Source organism: Amblyomma maculatum, chromosome 7 (assembly GCF_055883805.1).
Source record: "Amblyomma maculatum isolate TAMU_Amacu chromosome 7, ASM5588380v1, whole genome shotgun sequence".
NCBI lineage: Eukaryota > Metazoa > Arthropoda > Arachnida > Ixodida > Ixodidae > Amblyomma > Amblyomma maculatum.
In genome coordinates this window covers 125,796,469-125,813,081 of record NC_139350.1, presented here as the reverse complement: position 1 = coordinate 125,813,081, position 16,613 = coordinate 125,796,469, and the positions used below count along the sequence as shown (strand labels likewise).

Genomic DNA, 16,613 nt, shown 5'->3' with positions numbered 1-16,613 from the left:
CCTCTTTCAATCATATTCTTGAATGATAAATAAATTATCTATATGACACCTGAAACTCCTGTTTGTCCTGTCCTAAATAATCTGTATTGAAGGAAATGAAAAATTTTGTGCAACCTGTCTTTCACATAGATAGCTATCCTTTTGGTAACGCTGACGCTCCTTCACGCCGCCAATTCACAAATCTCATCATACCGGCCATCCCTGGTTTTTGCCAACGCACCCGTACCGTTCCCTTTTTCGCACCCTTCCTTTTTTTTTTCTTTTTTTTTTCGCGCTGCTATCGTCTGGAACGGCCTCTCTTACGAACTAGCTGCTCATCAAGTTTTCTTAACAGTTTACGTAATAGCTCTGATCATTTTATATGACCATTATAACCAAATGATTTCCAACAATGATAAAGCAGCCTGCCTCAAGAACAGGAATCACTACGAATCAAGAATCAGCGCTTATATCGCTGTTTTTTCATGCCGCGCATCAAGACATGATTATGACGTCATTGCCATCTCTCGGCTGCAGAAACCGAAACTAGTGAGAAAAGAAAATTAATTATAAATTATTTAGCGGTCGTATAAGCGAAAACTGCGTGCGGATTGATATATAGGAATGATTTGCGCATAATTAACAAGAATAAAAATGCCCCAAAAATTTGTTAAAATCTTGCCGCCGTCGAAATCCTGAAGTCTGAGACAATGACGCTCTGTCGCCGTTGGTGGCGCGGCCTCACTGGGGCCCTCGATTCCTCAGCAGACGCGCAAATATGGAATGACAGTGCCACTAAAAGTTCTAAGTGCGCAGTTGTGATCTAAGAGACGAGGGGTAAAGGAGGATGGCACATATACATATAAGGCTTTTTAGGGGAAAGTACCAGCAACAACAGCATTTTGTGGTGGCGGCTCGTGGCTCTGTAAGCCCTCGCACCATACTCTACTCCTAATTGCCAATCTATGTCATTTCTTCTTTAATTTCTTTTTAAGCCAATAATTCTACTTTAGGTGCCCCCCCCCTTTTTTTTTGTTTTTGTTTTGTGTCAATCCTGTATCGTGGTATGACCTCTTCTCTAATAACGTTGCAAACTTGTCGCTTTCCTCCTCTCCGCAGGTCCTGTTCTCTGGCGAGGACTTGCAGTCAAACGCCGAGATGAGCAGCCAGGCAAAGATCCGTAGGAAGAAGCAGACGCTTGAGAAGATCAGCATGCCCAACTACAGCCAGAAGTATGCACGCTCCCAATTTATCCTCGAGCATAAAAATATAACTTGCCGTTATGACGCAGAAAATCATAACTTTCGAGTAAGCACCTGCATACTTAAATCGTTTACTCGGGTTACGAGCTTCACTGGTGTCCAGTCGACATCAGTTCAATGCGACAACTTGAAATCGGAAGTAAAGTATTGGTCATTTTTCGCAATAACAGGTATACTGTTGGTGCGAGTGCAGCACTGGCGGAGGTCTGAATGCCCACTTGGCGTGACTAGGGGGGAAAAAACAGACAACTGGCGTATCTTTCCACGTAAGCGGTTTACGATACATAACCGCGACTTTCCCGCAGCGTGTAGAGAACGCGAGAACTAATGTAGTTCCATTACTTGGGTCGCAAGTATCAAACTCGTGGTTATGAGAGCGATATGCGTACGCTTGAACGCAAACTGTAATGCCTATAATGCTAGGCAGGCTCCAGAAATCTGCACTGCCACCCAAACGTTAACGGCAGGCAATGCGCGAAACACAAAGCAAGCCACCACAGTGACCACGCTCGTCCGGCTGGGAGCAAAAATATTTAGTCAGCTCCGTTAACGCCACACAAGTCCAACTACTTGCTTAAGACATGAACCAAAACAATAGTCGGAAAACTAGCAAAACACGGGAAAGTACTAAAACGTGCATAATGACTAAATGGCAATGGAAGCGTTAAATCTTGGTCTCGTGTCAGCCATAATAACCTGTATTGCCCTGTATACGATTCGTTTTTTGCTGCAGACCGTAGGAAGGTGCACTCACTTCACACTGAACGTTAGTTGCATATGTGTTTAATAAATAGTTGCATAAATGTTTGATAAAGAACAAGAACATTTTACGAGAAATTAATATGGCGCATGCTGCGACAGATTGCTTAAATTTCCATCAGCTTTTAAAAACTTTCACGAATACCTCAAAGGCTTAGGGACCAGGAAGTACTAATATCGTGGTGGGACTAATAAAAAAGTTGAAAAACAAGCGTGTCCCGGCCAGTACCATTTCGCGAGTGTAGAAATCGAAAAATAGCACGTAAAAAAAAAAAAAAGAAAGAATGTGTAGTAGAAAAGAAAAACACTTTATAAAGAAAGATTGAGAAACAGATGCTGTCGGAGCTGTAGCCTTCGGAAGGACTGTTAAACAAAAAGGAATGCTATTGCAACAGGAAGGTAAGTAATATTTTTTTCTTTTTTTGCTGAGATGCTTATCTAATGACACTACAGATATATGATAAAGATGACCAGAGGACCGTTCTTATAAATGTCCACTCCTGGTCGGCGAATGAGGAACACTTTCAGAAGGATGGAGGCAAAATGATGGTAGTAATTTTGATTCCGTCTATTGTGATGTACAAGGGGTGAAAAAAAAAAAAAGCGATGCCCAATAAAGCACTTGGAATCCGCACTCCAGGACAGACGCCGTAGTCGAAGCAAATACAAGTATGTGGCTGTTATCAGCAATTGGCCCTCCCGATTCGATTCGCTTAATCCCATAAATTGCCTATTGAACAAATGAGTCAGCGAACAAGCATTGCCACATGATGTTCAGAAAACGAGCTTAGCCACGTAAGTAATGTTACGGTCTTATAGAGTACTTCAGTTCGCGCACTTTCGCACGCCGAGCGGCGTCACTTGACGCCGAATTTACGACGAGGGCGGTGGCGATATGCACCGGGCTGTAAAAATAAGAATTCCTTCTGTGGTCTCTGAACTCCGATGATGCAGCGTGACAAGCTGTTGCTTTTGCCGCTACGCGCAAAGTGTTTGAGACGTAGGTTCAGGAATGTTGGAGGCCAGTTGCACAGAAAGAGCTGGTCAATGTCATTGATGTTGTTTCTCCAACCAGGGTGCATGTACAAATCGACCGTCATCGACGACTTAGTAAACTTGGCTTCGGTGGTAGAGCTCGCCACTCTCACAGGAGGCTCCCCTTCGCCTTGGCCGAGGGCTAAATGTTTGAAATTTTCGGGCAGGGTAAAAATGTCCCCGTGGCAGAAGTAGGAGGGCGGATTCCCGCTCCCTTAAAAGCCAAAGCATCTTCTGCTACAGGAGGGAAATCATTGAAGAACAAAAATGAGTAATTAGGAATTACGAGCGACTAGAAAACAAAAAACTAAGAGAAATGGAAGAGGCCCAATACTTACTTAGCTCCTTCTAGGTAAACAAACATATGCATATTATGTGTCTCCTGACGTTAGCCTGTGACAAAAAAAAAATTGCCAATTTTCAATTTTAACCATCTTCCTGTTTGAGGAGGAGTGATTATACGAATACGTCCCGCAATTAAAATGCACAGCAGAAGTCACCACAGATGCAGGGAATGAAAGTATAATCTCAATTACCAACTGAAGAAAAAGATAGACTGGATTTTGTTTATTTTCGGGAATGGTTTCAGTCGCACTTCTGACACTTTTAACCATCTCACGTATGAATCTTTTGTTGACGATGTCTCACGCAGGGACCCCAAGACGTTTCGTACGAGTATGCACATGGAAGTGGTGGAGGACAGCGAAGAAGGTGAGCATGTCACTCAAGAGGTCAACTTTTCTATTTCGTTCATCTTGGTGCTGCTACCATAAAAAGTAAACACGAACCGACAAGAGGATCTGGCAAAGTGTGCCTTGCGAAAGTAGTTTGTGCCACGCGAAAGCGTATTCTGGCCTTCAAGCGTCGTTTGTGTTAGCCTTGACCTAACAATTGCGTATCGTCAAGTAGGCTGGCTGCGAGCTTCTTCGTGCTAGTTTTGCTTTCATCTCTCACTGACGACCTACGTCGGGCCAAAAAGCGCGCACCATCATGTGCGCAACATATGTAACGCTGCTTATTACTATTTTAAGTTCTCCATGGCTTCATTCTTATCTTAGATGGATGATAAAAATGACATCTTAGGAATATACGCAACGGATAGCACTATACTCCTCTCGGATTCACAGGCTAATGAACTAATCTCAAAATGTAATAATTTGCTCGATGAACTATATAGTTGGTACATGGAAATTTCGTTGAAGATTAATCCTACCAAAACCAAATAATACTTTTTCAAGCCAAGAATAAAACCGTCTACATAACACAGCCGCTTCGTTACGCTAATCAGAATATTCAGCTAATCAGTCAGCCCTAAATTCTTGGAGTCATATTTTCTAAGCAGCTCATTTGGGATCAGCGTGTCACCAGTATTTGCAACAAACTGTCAGCTATAACAGAGGCGCTCACCTGATGTCGCGATTTATTGCTAACAATAGTTGCATTACAAATATATAAGGCGCTTTTCCTGTCCTATACATAAGGTACGCATCATGGGCGACTACGACGAAAGCGAACATCACCAAACAATAGTGCCTACATAAACGAATTATCAGACTGGTGGCAAACACAGATTATTTCTCTTCGACACGAACTGCGTTCAGAAAATACAGCGTTATTAAATTTCAACGCTGGTATCATTTTCGAAACTAACGCTCATTTTATTTTCCTCCACAAGTTTTTTTTATTATTATTATTTATAGAGATATTGCGTGCTATTATCCAACCAGGACAGCTCAAATACTTGAAGTAGCGAAGCAGGGTTTACTCCAAGCTTCCACAATAATTATAGATTTCAGACAGTGCAGTATAATTTGTCCTATATCGTAAGTAAACACAGAATGGTAAAAAGGAATCCCAATATAAATGAAGTTCGAACGCTTTTGCTAAATTTGAATAGTTTTTTTTTTTTTTTTTTATGTACTGACAACTTGGTTTCGAAACTGCTTATTGTATATTTCAAGGAATAGCGTTGTACAAAATTTACAACGTTTTATAATTACCTCTTACTTTGTACATTTCAGGTATTTTTTTCCCAAATGCGCTTTTGATTATCAAACTGTTTCTGCTTGCGATTTATATATGCACTTTTGTGTCACTCTGTTTTTGTATAGTTGTGTGGTTTATGGTTTATGTTTATGGGGTTTAACGTCCCAAAGCGACTCAGGCAATGTGATATGCCGTGGTGGAGGGCTACGGGAATTTAGACAACCTGGGGTTCAACATGTACTGACATAGCACGGGTGCCAGCTTTTCTTCTCCATCGAAAAGTAGCCGCCGCGGGGAGATTCGATCTCATATCCTTGGACACAGTATGGTCGAGCGCCCTAACCACTTCACCACGGCGGGTCCTTCGTACAGTTGTGAATTCCGCAACTTGATAATTGCTGTCAATTGGCATGCTTTTTTTTCTGCTTTACTGGAGAGAGCTGTGAGGCCATCTCCCAAGCCAAGTGACTGAGTTGCTCGGCTTCGCCAAGCGGTTCTAACAGTTTTTAGCCATGGGAGCCTTCCAGGAAGTTGTATGCCCAAATAAAGGAATGAAATGAAAAAAAAAAAGAAAAAAAATGTATGCTCTGTGCCAGCACCATGGGGCCAGCAAATAACTTTAAATGGCGAATTTAGTTGCACAAACATTATGAAGTTCGACAGCGTCGCGGTCGCAGGTCAACAAAACGTGCTTTCGAATCGCAATGGGGTTGCACGTCCTCTGTTTGGAAATTCGCTCATGGCCCAGGATATTATAAAATGCTAAAACGTTTACCATCGATCAATAAAAAAAAAAAAATAAGGCTATACATTTTGCCACGAACCTCGTGCCTATAGAGACATGCGCACTCCCCGCCTGCTTCACTCTATAGTGTCTTCGCAGTAAAGTCTCGCTGCATGTCTGCGCTATTTTTGCAGGGGCGCCGGACGCGGAGCCCTCGGAGAACGCGAGCACCATCGTCATCCAGACGACGCCCAAGAGCCCCGAGGGACCCAGCTCGAGGGGCACGCCCACCAAAGCCGAGCCAAGGCCGACCGAAGCCAAGCCGTGCGGTGAGTCAAGCCCGTAAAGGCCTTCCGCTCTGGAATGCGGAAAATTATCATTTGATTTTAATTCTGCATCGGTCGAAATGCATGTGGCTACAATTTACGACCTCTACTCGTTCATCAAAAAGAACGCACACAAAAAACATATTAATCATGATTAAATAGGGGGAAGCAGAGTGAATTGCGTGACAAAAAAAAAGAAAAAAAAAGACTGAGGGATCAATTTCTAGAAGATAAGAAAAATAATTAGATACGCATAGTCGCAGAATACAAAAGACGGAAAATCGTCTAGCATCGATATTTTACGCTATGTTCTGTACCGATAAAGCAGAACTTTTGGGATTATCGTTAAGCTTCTGTATGCTTAGGGATAGTAGCAGCGTGATGCGAAATCTTAATTGACGAGCAACCGAATCGATGCCTTGCATAAGTCGGTTCGCTGAAAACGGTGCCTCCCAGGTTACGTCATTGCGTAGGCGTGGCCAAATAGTCACGCATATCGGAAGCCGTTGCGTGATCCATTTCCGACAGCGCCGGTTGCTGCCGGGTACGCCTGTCTGAAGTCTTGCATAAAGGCACGCGGCTGCAACCGACCTTTCCACGCCAGTTACGAAGCGGATGGCGTGCGACCGTGAATTCCGCTTCGTTCGTCGGCTTCGTCGCAGATCAGAATTGTGCATCGTGCGCTGGAATTCGGTAGAAACTGTTTCAGTAGCAGTAATTAAGAAATACACTTCTAGGGGTGTATTTACACATTCTAGGGGTGTAAATACACCCCTAGAATACACCACTTCGTCAACGCAGGTGGAGGAATGAACAGGCGAAAAATGCATCTCGTATTTTTATGTCTTCAATACAAGTGATTATGCGCCGACGAGGTCACCTTTCAGCAATGATTTTCGGAAACCGAAAGAGCGTTGTAGTCGGGCTCACTTGTGGGGATTATATGCGAGCGAGAATGACGTTTATATTAAAGTTTTAGTGAACAAGCAAATGCATCTCCTGAAGCTCAAAAAACCACACAAAGACTGGAGCCCATGTTTCAATTTTACTTAGCAAGCCGCTGTCGACATCTACATTTCCATTTTTTATTTTTTCTAGCTTACAAGATCTCCGTTTTTGGTGCGAGAACTCTCTTAGTCATCAGAACGTGGTAGTTATATCGATGCACGCCCACTTAATTTATCCGTCTAAACTGACGGCTGTTGCACAAACATCGCGGTTATGTAAATCAGTCTGCAGGAGTTGTGCTTTGTTGCCCCATCCGGTGAACAGTCTCTCGTGCAGGTTGCATAACGTGGTATGTTTGTAGTGTGAGGTCCCAAAGCTGTACATGGGGTATAAGGGAGCGCCGTAGTGAACGGCTCCAGATTAGTTTCTACCAACCGGATTTTTTTTTTATCTAGCGCTGGCCTCGCACATATCACCCGGGCGCTTATTCATTTCGTCACCAGTATTTGATACCGCGACCTTAGGCTCGTCATAGGACCGGTGCAACCACATCATAGACTCCTAGATTCATCTACTCGAACTTAGAACAGTGTCCAGGTGCGGGCTGCTGTTCTCTAACCGATGCGTCATGATGCCTGACGTGTTACGTCTGTGGCCACTTATAGGAAGTCTTCGGGGGATGCTTTTAGCGGTACTCTCCGTGGCAGTTGTACAAAGAACTTCTCTGAAGTTTTACCCTCCGTAGTGGCTTAATATATACCGTTCGGCCACTGAACCGAAGGTGGCGAGATAGAAGGGCCGCGGCGAGTACACGTCTACGATTGTGCTGTGGGCTGTCAGAGTACGGTAAAGGTCCCCATGCGGTCTAAATTAATCCGGAGCGATCTACTATATAGCGTCCTTCATAGCTCATCCGCGGTTCTGCGAGATTGAACGCCGAATATCGTACCACACCTGCTCTAAAGTTGCCACTGAACCTCGCGGGGAAACACTTTCAAAAACTTTCTTTACTATTGGGACGGCCCTCAAGTGTCTCACTATATGAACGGAAGCGCGTGAGCCAGACGAAACAGTGGACAGGCGCAAACCTAACTTCTGAGTACAAAAAAAAAAAAATGCATCGCATTTTGATGTGCTGCGGTGGTGATTAACGCCGAAAGCATTTGATCAAGCGCCATTAGGGGCTTTCGGAACTGCTCTGGGTACTGTGCGCGAAACACTGTATAGAATGCGTTTTCGTGGCCCTTGACCCTTTCACCCTCAATATTTGACAAAATCTCATTTGACAGGATTTTGTGTCGTCCTTTCTTCCTGAAAACTGCCTTAATAAGTTTTTGGGTGATTATTTATTTATGCCACTGAAGAGCCTTGCCCCTTGCACGCGACCCTGCTTTGCGGACGTATAGGATTAGGGTCGTTTGCTTCACTGATGCGTTTTTCGCACTCTGAATCTGCTGATTGCGCTCCAGAAGCTCTGAATTTTTGGCACTCAGTATCATTGTCCCTGTCAAGTGTTACGATAGCAGGTTTGCTGGGCCTAACTGTTTAAGGAACCGGACTTCTTTTATTATGCAAGAAATGGATTGCTTCGAAACCACTTATAGGTTAAGCGAAGATTTTTCAATACGATACCTTAACCGCACTTCGGTTGAGTTATACTGCGGCTCGGCGTTACTGCGAAGCTCAACGTATAGACAATAATTGTATCCCACTTCACCATAAAACCGCCATAGTGTAAAACAAAATTAACACCAATGCTGCCATTTCATGTGTCACAAGGTGGAAGTTGACCTCTCTAATTAAATTTAAGTTAACGTCTGAACGCAGGAAGCCGACCAATGGCGAATATGCTTAATAATTACAAGCTGCTCTCACGTAACGGAAAACACCATAAACGCCGAGTACGCAGCTCCTTTGTCGAGGTACACGGGGCTAAATTCCTAAAGATAGCAGCACGTGTTTCCTGAAGGTGTGCGCGAGGAAGTGCTTCCGCGCAGTATTGTTGGTTTAACCAGGTTAAACCCTCTTATAACTCTGTCCGTTCGCGATCGTCACTGTGGATACCGTCGTTGCTCAGGGCACCAATGACGATCGAGATCCTTTTGCGCATCTCTCCCAAACCTCGTGTCTCAGCCAAACGCAGAAAACCTGTAGTTGGGCGTTGCCGCTCGCTCGGGGGAAACGAGATATCCAACAAAAAATGCTTAGTTCGTAAGGGGGCCCTGCACCGTGGCCTACGGCGCGTGCGAGAAATAAGGCGCTCTGAAAAGGCCGCACGTACCACGCTAAGCGCTTTCACATCCGCTTTGCGCTACAGGAGGGAGCGAGCGAAATGCAAACAGCGGGAGGCACTCGGAACGAAGCCAGCTTCTGCGCTGTCCCGCTGACACTGAGAACTAAAAGAAAAAAAAAAGTATGCAGGTAAAGCTGAGCATTTCAGAGCGTAGAAATACGGGGCTGTTAGTGCGAGCATATTTCTTGGATAACACTTATGCATTCCTATCGTAATTATGTGTTTCAATTCGAAACTCGAAAAAGGAGGAGTGCCTGATACAATAACGCTTCTGCTATTCCTTTCTGAAGCGGCGCGCAGGCAGTATTGTGGCTCTGTACGCGGACGCTTGTGACGACGTTAGTCGCAATACGGTATCGCTTTTGACTTGGAACACGCGCACGCACGCACCCATAAAATAAGCCGAATGAAACGCAGTGAAATTCATGAACGCAAAAGAGAAGGCTTGTACGCATACTATGTTTCGAGACCTACTTTTTTTAGACTCATTGTTTTTGTGGCGAGATCTACTGGAGAGAGTGGTCCGTTTCCTTGCCATGAGCATTCGTAACACGAGTTTCGAAAGCTAGCCCCTTCCAATGTGACATTTTTGTAGATCGATTTATAAATTTAGAAGAGAGGTCGAGCTTTCTTGAAAGGCAAGGACAAGAACGGGCACCTGGGAACCTCGCTGAGTGGGACAAAACGCCGCCGTCGCGGAAGTGACGTTGTGGTGAACCCGAGCTACACCTCCGCGACAGCCCACTGGCAGAGGACATACTTGAAGAAGGAACTTGATTTGTGTAGACATGTTTTTCTCCGTAACAACGCAGTACGACTACCCTTACAAGCACCGTATGATGGACCATTCAAGATTCTCCGTCGTGGGCGGAAAATGCTCATTATTGAAATGTGGTGCCGGCGCGGGAAGTCGTTTAATTGGACAGAATTAAACATGCGGTCATGGAAACTCAGTACACAACAGCCACTTCCACCCCGCCGCCTAGCACCCGTGCGCCTCGCTTCGTCCCATGGCAGAGGATTCTAGCGCGACAGAGACCAGCAGCTACTACACGCTCAGTGGCAGACGTTTGAACGCACCAAACCGCCTAAACCTCTAGGCTTGTGCGCTGTTTCGTTCGTTAGTTTATACTCTCACTAGGAAGGGAGTGATGCGGGGAACCCGAAATACGCCACAGATAGGCCACGGCGCTGCTAGCGGAGCGTAGCTAACCGTATAGCCGACCGCAGTCGACCGGCTACTCGATAGGGGCCGGCTCACAAAAAAAAAAAATAATAATCACCAGAGCGCCGCATCTGCAACCCTTCCGCCTCGTCTCTGTGTTCCTCGCGCGTGCAACAACATAAAGCTGAAATCACCGAGTGGCACATTACAGCATCACAATGGATGATTCGAATTTCGAAATACGAGCACAACCTCATAAGCGCTTGTCAGGTTCGACACAAGGCTATCAACGCCTTAATTACACCGTTAAAGTTCTGACAGCCGTATTTATTCATTTCATCTTGGGAATAAAATCGAGAGTGTGGATCCCTCTTGAGAAAGATCCAGCAACTGAAGTAAAGCGACGCCGAACTGTCACCAGGAAAATCGCGGCGACTTCTTTGGCGGAAGCGGTTGTGTCGGAAATGGGCCTGAGCAGGAACAATGGACTGCTTCTGTTTTCCTGTCATTAGTATGGTTATACAAAAAGTTAACAACCAGCTGGAACAAGCATGGTCAGCCGTAAATAATTTCTTGGGATCATCTTATATGATGACCATGCGCCTGAGTACATAACCAACATCACCGCTCTTTTCTTGGTCTACAGTAGCTAAACTTGCGCTACCCTCCCCGAGAGACTATTTCTTACCTCTCGGAGTTAAATAATATACAAATGACCGTTCAGAGTTTCTCGAGCTATGAATATTAAGTCTGCTACAGTGGGTGTGCTGCACTTCACAAAATAATCTTGAAAAATGCCTCGACAATAAGGTTGCAATAACGCAGAGAGACTGATGACCAGAATATTGTCAAGGAGGTTCACCAGGCGACGCCCTCTGGGCTACCCTACAGGTGGGAATAAAAACAAAGGGATAAAAAAGGAACCGGAGGAAGTAATTTGAGATTAGTTTTGAGCATGTTCGTCGGCCATTAATTTTCCGATACGCAGGGCTCGCACTGGAAGTCCACAGTCTTGAAGCCAACACTTAGCCTTTTGCGAACTTCAATAGCGCCTTCAACAAATACGCAGAGAACACCAGGCGAGTATATAGAGAAAATGGGGGCATCATAGTTCTTGACCCTTGCGTAGCTCGAACCTTTCGTAGAGCGCACTCGGTATGCTGCTGGGCAACCTTGTCGCCAGTGCAGCAATTGACCGAGCGTTCGTCGCATCCAAGGTAGGGGCCTTCCACAGCCCTCCGACAGCTGGCCGCGTGCACGGACTCCAACAATGGGCGCGTTTCTCGCACCGGCGCCGCGAACGTCCGCAAGGCAGCAGCGCACCTCCTCTACGCGATGCCGGATGCTCCGCGCGCGGCGCTCGCTAGCGTCAGCGGGAAGTGGGCGAGTGCTCTGCGGAGGAAAAACGCGCGCGATCCTCCGCCGCCGAGTTCTGTCGTCGTCGCCGTCGCTACAGCGCCCTTGACCCAAGCTGCTCCGTTTGTGAGTAACCATTTGGTGCTTTCGGCGCGCGAGACTGTTCGCGCAGCGCGCTAAATTTGCAATGACAACACTTTTGGGGCTGGGCGGGCTGGTGGACATGCTTTCCTCGGGTTACCTCGGGCGGTCACTATCGCACGTAGCGATTTATTCGAAAGACAGTCAATGGCTCTGCCAGACCGCCTTCTACTTAACCCTGGACTAACTACATGTGGCACCAGTTGTCTGCGTGTGGTAAAACCTTGATAAGTAGTGCCTTTTTTAGAGGGCAAGTGAACGATTGCTATGGGCTAATCGAGGCAGAGGATAATGACGACAGATGCATACGCTCTTTGCTATGCATTCCGGTCGTCCTTACTCCAGCTCTGACTCGTCACTGTGACACCGACTCGTTTGAGCGTCCGTTTCAACTATCAAATTTGTCGAACACATCAGTTCCAACTTAAAGCGCTTCTATACTCCTTCTGGGGCGATCTAAAATAAGTTTAGTAACCATCAGCCACGTTGGGCGGAACGGCCGTGATTATGCTCAGCGCCCATTGTCCGTATCATTTTGTAGCATTTTAGCATGCCGCTTATTTTCTCTTCGCTTCTTGCGCCTTCGTGCGCCCTCATGCCTGTTGCAAAGAATCGAAGTGATTCGATGAATGATGTTCTGGCTCCCGCTGCTCACCCCTATTTTGCAACATGTTATCCGTCTGCACATTCATGCACATCGTTTCCACCCAGCCACATGTCACCTGCCCTTCAACTGCTACTGCAAAGAGTGTGCATTTGACCTCTTTTTACCTGAGCAGCTAAGGGGGCTACACCAGCGTCATTAGAGTTTGTCATAGCGATAAATTCGATTACGAGTTATAACTGGTCATTTGCGCGTCGAAAGGAAGTCCGGACCAAGGGAAAGAGCTAGCGAACATAATCCAAATAAAACACCGCAATAAGATTCTGAATACTGCGGAGAATAATGCGCATGCAATGAAGCCCACGAATAAGGTCGTCGCCCTTACAAGAAAATAATTGTGCGTCACCTTACCTAAAGTGTTAATCGCGTAGGCTTTTGTTTTGGAAATCTGATATGAACGCATTTCGCTTCTCAAGAGAAAAGCATCTTTCCTTAAACCGCCTGTATTTCCGGCGCTACTTTTGAGTCGCTATTTTTCGTAGTACATCCTGATAAACAGGGCTTAAAGTGAGAAGGGTCTCGAGGGGTCTGAGACCCCCCGCCAGTATGTAAGAGGGGTCGAGACCTCGCCGTGCTCAAATGTATAAGGAGTGCATGAATACCAAGCAGTCTGCCATATTGTATTGTTGTCAGTGGTTGTGAGAACCGTTATCTGTAGTTTCGTCAATTTCACAGTAAGTTTTCATAGGAACCATTGACATAATTTCTAAACCCATGAAGGAGAAAAATAATTTTTACCCTTCGTACAAAACGATGTGCAAAACAGCTAGGCCATCCACCTGCTTCCTCTATCTCCCTTTTTATTTTCCTCTTCCCCCTCTTCAAGAAAACCATACTTTAAGAACTGCTGATAAACGAAGTGCGCTGTCGTACAAGCCTTCAGGCTCAACTGACGATTACGCCGAACTGGTTTAGCTACCAGCATCCGCATCGCTGGTTAAGTCGGCTTGTTCAACTCAACACTATCAAAACAGCTTGCGTTTCATTGAAAAGGTAGACGGCAAAGTTTGCGAGAGCGCTGATAAAAGAATCGCTCTTTTCTTGTCTTTCAAAACCACGTGAAGGATGCGTCTATATAACAAGGTCTTTCACGAATTATTCTGCCTAAATTGAGATTATGCTATACAGTTCCTTCATTTCACCTGTCCACCCAGTCCGCGACGCGGGATCGTACTGCTGGCAATGGCATCAGCCATGCTCCGCCAACACGCTGCATTTGACTTACGAAAGCAGTATTACATTTTAGGCACGCACTTAACGGCAAAGTAAATCGGCAGCTGTTATATATGTGTTTTGTCTGTCTACTTTTACACTGGTGATCACTTGAATTGAAGCAGAGGCATACCACATATCCGGCACAACACGAGATGCTGTACGGACAGTCATGTATGCGCAATAGTGGAGGCGCCCGCGTTGTATATAACCACAGCTTCCGTAGCTCCGCTGTACGTAGAGGTACGGAATCTTCATCCGTATGATTTGGCCCCTATTGATAAAATAACCGTTTGGATTAACGAAAGAATTTTGGGCTCAGATCAATCTTTCACATCTCCTTTCGTCGAGTAGAGAGAAGCAGAAATCGAAGACGGGTGATTAGAAATGGAGGGGGGGGGGGGGGGGGGGAATCTCCATGAGCAAGGGACAAGATGTCTCAATGGCTGCGGCATATGACAAAATAATAAAGACGGGAAAATGAAAATTAGGCGAAAAAATTTTCTTACAGGGCATGACTTCTATTGTAAGTCTCGAGCAAAAAATAAAAAAAAAGAAAACTCTTCTGATTACTGCATCATTTCGCTTTCCATGGTAAATAGAAGAAAAGTAGCAGTGGCGTTCTGTTTGTATCTAATATATTTCCCTTTCCTTGTATTCGTATTGATGATGACTGTTTGGTCCTTTTTCGAGTTCGTAAAACGAAGCAATATCGTCGGTGTTTGTTGACCAGACATCGCTTTGTGGCAAGCGCGGACCCACTCGTTTCGATGCTGACTTTGCTTCAAAGGTCCACGATAGAACCCACGCTTTAACAGCTTCGATTCAACCTAAAGAAAGGGAGAAAAGCAATACCAGGCCGGGAACAGTAACTGCAGCGAGATAACACAAGAAGGACATTGGACAGGAAAAGACCGCGCGCCCAAACGATTGTCATCGACGTTATTAGTAATCACTTATAGTTCACGTTGGCCTGGCTCGATCGAGAAACAATTTTGGATTGGTAAACCGCATTTTATGTTGGGCTGATGTCGCCGTTGAGTCTATTTTCATGTACCCGCTGTACTCTATAAACATGAAAATATATACACACACGTAGAGAGAAAGCTCCTTCTTCATCTTCGCCCCCTCCTCTGTCAGATCTGTGGGAGTGCCCATTCCAAGATCGACATGAACGGCATTCCAACCAGCCATCGGGCAAACGCGGTAGCTATTGTCATCACTGGCAGAGTGGGTTATGCTGGAACGCTTAAAACTCAAGGCCTCATCCCTTTATTCTATGTAACGAAGGAATTAAAATAATTGATCAGCTATCACACGTTGAGAATTGTATACAATCGAATACATGTCGAGAACGCAGCGGCAATTGCCTTTACAGTAGGCTCTCCAGTCAATCCCCTTGCATTCTGCATGGTGGCGCTGATGGCTGGCAGGTACGAGGGGATAAACCGCGATGTCATGAGAACCTGTCGACGCCATTTGCTGGGTACCCTCCGCTGCAGGGCACTTGCCGCGGTGTTCTTGAGTTGTATCGATTCATCTAGACATCATGGCATACGTATCACCCACTGCTGTGGCTGAGTACTCAAGCTGCATTATCCTATACTGAGCAACGCGGAACCCGTTTCAAACCTGCGACGAAAAGCAGTCAAGCCAAGTTCCTTTCAATCGCTCATCTGTGCGGCTGCAGCCCTCTCTCGCCGAAAGACCGGCAGCCGCGGTCAAGAGCCGTCTGCCAGTCTCACCGTTCCCCTCCCGCCTGTCAGTCGGGACGCACGAAAATGTCTAGCAGAACGCAATGTTTCAAAGGCGACGCTGGCTTGGCGCGACCGGGAATGCCGGCATGTGTGTGGGCCTTCGCAGAAACAAAGCTTGCTCATGTCAAAGCGGGGGTGCATTGAGCTCTTCGAAAAGCTTTTCTTCGGAACTGAAAGGCGTCAGAGTGCCTTTGTTTTGTGCTGTGACCTCTCGGGCAGAGTTTCTTTATGTATGTTACGCACAACAAGGACTTCATCGGCTTGAATTTTTGCGTGCAGTGAAATCTCTTTTTAAACTTTCCCGCTGTTCTATTTATTCTAATACGTCAGCGCCAGAAATATAATACTTTTAATCTTATATCGTACGTGCAACGCACCATGCTGACTTTGTCCCAATTGTTCGGCCAAATGTCGAGCTCACGAACGCGAACGTCTGCCCTGAGACTGCTGGCAGGGCTATTACAAAGTTTTCAGGCTCTTCTATTTGTCATGAACGGAACTGTTAAACAGCTGCAGAATCCGATTGCGTGACCTTCAGCTGAGTAAGTGGAGTAAATGCGAGATAAAGGCAAACATCTGAGGCTGAAATTTTTACCGTAAGCATGGCTCACGAACAAGTTGTAACGTTTGTTTCCCTGTGTATAAACGAAATGGAAAATTGAAATGGGGTGTAATATTGAATTATCAGTGATAATGCTATTGCAGTTTTCGCCAATTGATGCACAGTTTCAAGGATGCAAGTGCAGCTCTTAATGTAATGATCATGTTTCACTCTTTCATTCTCATCATGGCGTGGTTGTATGAGGGGACAAAAACAGTGAACAAATAATGACCGGGCCAAAGACATTGTCAGTCCTCTGAAAAGCATTGCGGCTCCCTGTGTGCAAAGGTCTAGGAACGATAAGACTTTAGAAAACAGCAGTTGTTAACTACAGTCCATGACACAGGGCATGTATATTCATCACTGCTCTGAATAGTGAACGAATTTTTTTTTTTTCATATTTGA

At 45.5% G+C, this 16,613-nt stretch overlaps 1 protein-coding gene across 5 annotated transcripts in view; it reads left to right on the top strand.

Annotated features, from left to right (window-relative positions):
• LOC146184673 (uncharacterized) overlaps positions 1-16,613 on the top strand; it is a 233,890-nt gene that overhangs the window by 10,441 nt on the left and 206,836 nt on the right. For all 5 annotated transcript variants that reach the window (XM_084609450.1, XM_084609448.1, XM_084609449.1 and 2 more), the window contains exons 2-4: positions 1,099-1,211; positions 3,688-3,746; positions 5,940-6,074. In XM_084609450.1, coding sequence (XP_084465576.1) covers positions 1,099-1,211; positions 3,688-3,746; positions 5,940-6,074 — 307 coding nt within the window. The remainder of the gene's footprint in view (positions 1-1,098; positions 1,212-3,687; positions 3,747-5,939; positions 6,075-16,613) is intronic.